Source organism: Palaemon carinicauda, chromosome 17, assembly GCF_036898095.1.
Source record: "Palaemon carinicauda isolate YSFRI2023 chromosome 17, ASM3689809v2, whole genome shotgun sequence".
Lineage (NCBI taxonomy): Eukaryota > Metazoa > Arthropoda > Malacostraca > Decapoda > Palaemonidae > Palaemon > Palaemon carinicauda.
The window spans coordinates 95612348-95617478 of NC_090741.1; the positions used below are offsets into that span (position 1 = coordinate 95612348).

The 5131-nt window shown below is 43.1% G+C and overlaps 1 protein-coding gene across 1 annotated transcript; it reads left to right on the top strand.

The window, feature by feature from the left end:
- Positions 1-2934: 2934 nt before the first annotated feature.
- Positions 2935-4740, top strand: LOC137656463 (tigger transposable element-derived protein 1-like). The gene has a single exon (XM_068390635.1). It carries the CDS (start codon positions 2935-2937, stop codon positions 4738-4740), a length of 1806 nt encoding a protein of 601 aa, XP_068246736.1.
- The last annotated feature ends 391 nt before the right edge of the window (positions 4741-5131 follow it).

The following is a 5131-nucleotide window of genomic DNA, read 5'->3' on the forward strand; positions in this document are numbered from 1 at the left end:
CTCTCCCAGATGGGAACAAGTCCCCGAGCTGCAGATCGACCTCTTCGGGACGAGCGTCCTCAAGAAACTACCTCGATATATATCCCATACGAGGATCCTCTAGAGGAGATAACGGACACCACGTCTCTAGTATGGAAAGGATGGACTCAGGAATTCCTGTTCCTTCCATCCAATCTCCTGCTGAAGGTCCTCAACATGCTGAGATCCTTCCAGGGAGGGGCAGCTTTGCTGGCTCCCAAATAGCCCAAGAGCGAGTGGTTTCCTCTAGTAAAGGAACTGAGGTTGAGGCTGGCCCTTATACTGAACACAGCACTATCTCAGAGGGTTCAGAAGTTAATTGCCTTCGATTCATCTCGGAGAGCCGAAACCCCTCATTTCATGATTTTCTCGCCCTAGCGGTGAGGAAGGCAATATAGAATTCATAGAAGAATAAAAGTCTAAGTCTACTAGAAGACAATATGAGTCCTCTTGGAAAAAGTGGGTTGCTTTTGTAAAAGCAAAAGGACCAAAAGAAATTTCAATGAACTTCTGTCTGTCCTTTGTCCACCTTGATAATCTAGGTCTGGCCGCTAACACGATACCTATGTGCAAGTCAGCCTTGACTAGACCTCTTCTATATGCCTTTCAACTGGATCTGGCAAATGAAATCTGTAATAAGATTCCGAATGCATGTGCAAGGCTTAGGCCTGCAGCACCTCCGAAGCCCATCTCATGGTCTTTGGACAAGGTCCTACATTATACCTCATCTGTGAACAATGAAGATCTACCCCAGAAGGCTATTTTCCTGTGCGCTATAGCCTCTGGGGCTAGAGTTAGTGAAATAGTAGCCCTATCAAAAAATGAGGACCACATTCAGTTCACAGAAGCGGGAGAATTGAATCTCTTTCCTGATCCAACCTTTCTCGCTGAGAACGAGCTACCCACTAAAAGATGGGGTCCCTGGAGAATCTGCCCTCTGAAGGAAGATGTCTCTCTATGTCCTGTAAAGTGTCTAAAGGTCTATATTCGTAGAACTTCAGACTTCAGGGGAGGACAGCTTTTCAAAGGAGAAACCTCTGGCTCAAACTTATCCCTAAAACAACTGAGGGCGAAGCTTACCTACTTTATTCGCAGATCAGATCCTGACAGTTCACCCGCAGGTGATGATCCGAGGAAAATTGCTTCATCACTGAACTTTTTTTAGTATATGGAGTTTGAGCGTGTTCGCTCATATACTGGATGGAAATCATCCAGAGTGTTCTACAAACACTATGCTAAGCAGGTACATGAACTGAAGCACTTTTTGGTAGCGGCAGGTAGTTTTTTAAAACCTGTTGTCTAAGTACTGAGATGAACAGTTAATTGATTGGGACTATCAATTAAAGGATAAAGGTGTCGACACCTCCGGTGTGATACCTTATAAGTGAGTGTTACCATGGTAACACTAAGTCTGTTCAAAATGTCAGGTGTAGAATTATACAGATAACACTTGTGCCGTGTGTACGTAGTACACAGTGTTGATAGGCTACAACATTTACAGAAATTTTGAAGGAAAATTTATTAGAATTTTTCAGTCTTAGAGTGGCACTTATCATTTCTTCCCTCTCGTTATCCCATTTAGTCATTTATTAGAAATAAATGTCTATTAGAATGTAATTGTCCTATTTCACCCGGCCATTTGCACATTAAAGATGCCAGAGTTCTTTGACTTACTCACTTAAGTAAATCTCATAACATTGTATGCTTACAAACAATGGATATAGTTGACACTGATATTGTTCCGACAATTTATACAAACCGATAGACCGTTTGTATACCTGGTGAATACTTATGTTTGTTCATACGATATATGCTAACCTTGAGGCCCCTTTTTTACAATCTAGTATGACTCTTCCCTGTAGGGGGCAGGAAGCACTAACATTGTCTATGATTATTGGTAATGACGGAAAACGGTAACGTCATTTGTCTCAATGGTCCAGATGTCCATAGAAAAATTGTTCCAAGGTTAAGGCACCAATGAAAATCCACAGATACAGTACTTTCTAGTAATTCTCAGGTAAACTTCCATCATGACGACATGGCTTGAGCCCAAAAAAATGGATTTTGAGCGAAGCGAAATATCTATTTTTGGGTGAGATAGCCATGTCATCCTGATGGACCCACCCGCGTTTTATATAGAAAAGGCCTTCTCAGAATCCCTCCCGAAACTACTATATCTGTAGCAGCATGCTCAATGCTACAAGGAATGTCCGTCATCTTGGATATGGCGCCGTCTTGATACTCAATAGTAGTATGGGAAATGGGGTAACCTTGATAATGGCTCCCCTTCCGAAATTGCCACTCTTCCCCCTCGAAGCGAAAATGCTATTCGGGGTGAATATCGCTATGTGTCGTATCAAGATATAATTCCCCTCATTTATACAATATCCTTAAGAGAATGTTAAGGATATTCGCGCCAGGAGTTAGAATTCTGGAGATCTAAAGGTAAATTCTCTGGGAATATCACTGTAGTTCATATATCCCTTGGAAGCTACAATTAGTAACCTTCCATCAAAATCCGTTATATATATATATATATATATATATATATATATATATATATATATATATATATATATATATATATATATATATATATATATATATATATATACAGGCGCTCCCCTACTTACGAACATTCGAGTTACGAACAACGGTACATACGAACATGTCTGCGCGCGTGTCTAAAAATGTTCGGAAAGAGATGCTGTAAGTTAGATTTTGTATTGCGCGCCTTTTTCCGAGTAGTGCTTCTTTCCGCCGCTAATACCGACGCTTGGCGCTGTGAGAGCTCACCCAGCATCCACCTTCCTCTGCCCAGTTCGTTGCAGTGCGTAAGAGCGTGAACGTATCTCCAGTGCGCAAAGAACTTTTTTCATTTTTATCATTAAATATCTCGTGCATCCATTATTCAATATGGTTGGTGAAAAGCGAAAGGCTTCTAGTGAGAGTGGTAGTGCTAAGAAGAGGCAAGCCATTTCATTTGAAACGAAAGTGGCAATAATAAAGAAGCTTGATTCGGGTGAGAAAATGGTGAACGTTGCGCGGGCATACAACTTGAATCGTTCGACTGTCGGTACCATTTATAAACAGAAAGATCGTATAATGGAACATGTGAAAGGTGCAGTGCCGATGCAATCGACGATCATTAGTAAAAGAAGAGGGAAAATCATAGAAGAGATGGAGAAACTTCTCACCATTTGGCTCGAGGATCAACAGCAGCGGCGTATTCCTCTGAGCCTTATGCTCATTCAGGAGAAGGCCAAATCTATCTTTGCGGATGTCAAGGCTAAGGCTGGGGAAAGCGCTGCCGAAGAAACGTTTTCTGCCAGCCACGGGTGGTTTTCCCGTTTCAAGAAGAGGGCTAATCTCCACCATGTGTCCGTGTCCGGAGAGGCAGCATCTGCGGACAAAGAGGCTGCCGAGCGATTCCCCCAAGTGTTGAAGGAGATCATTGAGGAGGGTGGCTATTCGGCTAAGCAGGTCTTCAATGTCGACGAAACGGATCTTTTTTGGAAGAAAATGCCAGAGAAGACCTACATTAGCCGTGAGGAGAAGACGATGCCCGGATTTAAAGCGGCTAAAGACCGCCTAACCTTAATGCTTGGGGCGAATGCTGAAGTGAGCTACAAGCTGAAGCCGCTGCTAGTTTACCGGGCAGCTAACCCTCGAGCCCTGAAGAACGTGACAAAAAGCTCTCTCCCCGTTATATGGATGTCAAACATGAAGGCATGGGTGACACTCGCTATATTTGAGGACTGGTTCTTCCACCATTTTATCCCAGAAGTGAAGTTGTATTGCCGGGAAAATGGAATTCCATTCAAGATCCTGCTGGTGCTGGACAATGCCCCTGGCCACCCCCCGCACTTGGATGATTTTCATCCTGATGTCAAAGTTGTGTACCTGCCGCCAAATACAACTTCACTTCTGCAGCCGATGGACCAGGGCGTTATCGCCAATTTCAAGAAATATTACACCCGACGGACGTACAGGATGGCCTTGAAAGCAGTGGATTCTGACCCCGAGATGACCTTACGGAGCTACTGGAAGTCGTATAACATCTTTAACTGCGTAAAAAACATTGATGCATCATGGCGTGAGGTTACCGAGGTCAACCTCAACGCCGTGTGGAGGCCTCTATGCCCTCAGTTCGTCAACGACTTCCGTGGCTTTGATCAGGAGAGCATCAATAAAGAAATTCTCAGCACTCTTGTCGGCCTAAGTGACAAACTCGAACTTGACCTGCAGGAGGAGGACTTCGAGGAATTGCTTGAGTCCCATGGGGAGGAAATGAGTAACCAAGACCTCATGGAGTTGGAGGCTCAGCAACGTGTCGAGGAGGAGGAGGAGGAAGAAACGCCTGTCCCCATGAAGAAATTCGAGACGAAACTCTTGGCCGAGGGGTTTTCGCTCATAGATAAAGCCATCGCACTCTTCGAGCAGCAAGACCCAAATATTGAACGTTGCACAAAGGTTGCAAATCAATTGAATGATGCCATACAGTGCTACCGCATCATTTATGATGAAAAAAAGAAGAAAACTGTGCAGTCGTCGTTAGATCGCTTCTTTCGGCCAGTTTCTAGTAAATCCTCCAAGGAAGATACTCATCAACCCTCATCTTCTTCTCCTCGACCCTCAACTTCTTCCTACATTGAAGTTACGGAGGAGGAAGTAACTTTTGAAGCCCATTCCAGCGATGACGATGACCCTCTCATGATATAAAATCCTCCTCTGCCGCCTCCTCCTCCTCCATCATCTCCTTAAGCATCGAGTACATCTTCCAAAAGTAAGTTAAACTTCATTTTATTTATCTTATTACGTACATGTACATACTGTGTGTGTCTCTCTCTCTCTCTCTCTCTCTCTCTCTCTCTCTCTCTCTCTCTCTCTCTCTCTAACATACGTAGTACAGTACTGTACGTATTCTCTCCATTTTATTAAATGTTTTTTTCAGTACAAACCAATACAGGTTACTTATACAAGCCTTAAACATACTTAAACATACTTATATAAACCTTCAATATACTTATACAGTACTGTATATGCCTTAAACATAAATTATAATACAAAATATAGCACTGAAGCAACTTACGAACAAATTGAACTTACGAAC

Coding starts and splice junctions, on each gene's coding strand:
- LOC137656463 (XM_068390635.1), top strand. CDS start 2,935: ATGGTTGGTGAAAAGCGAAAGGCTTCTAGTGAGAGTGGTAGTGCTAAG.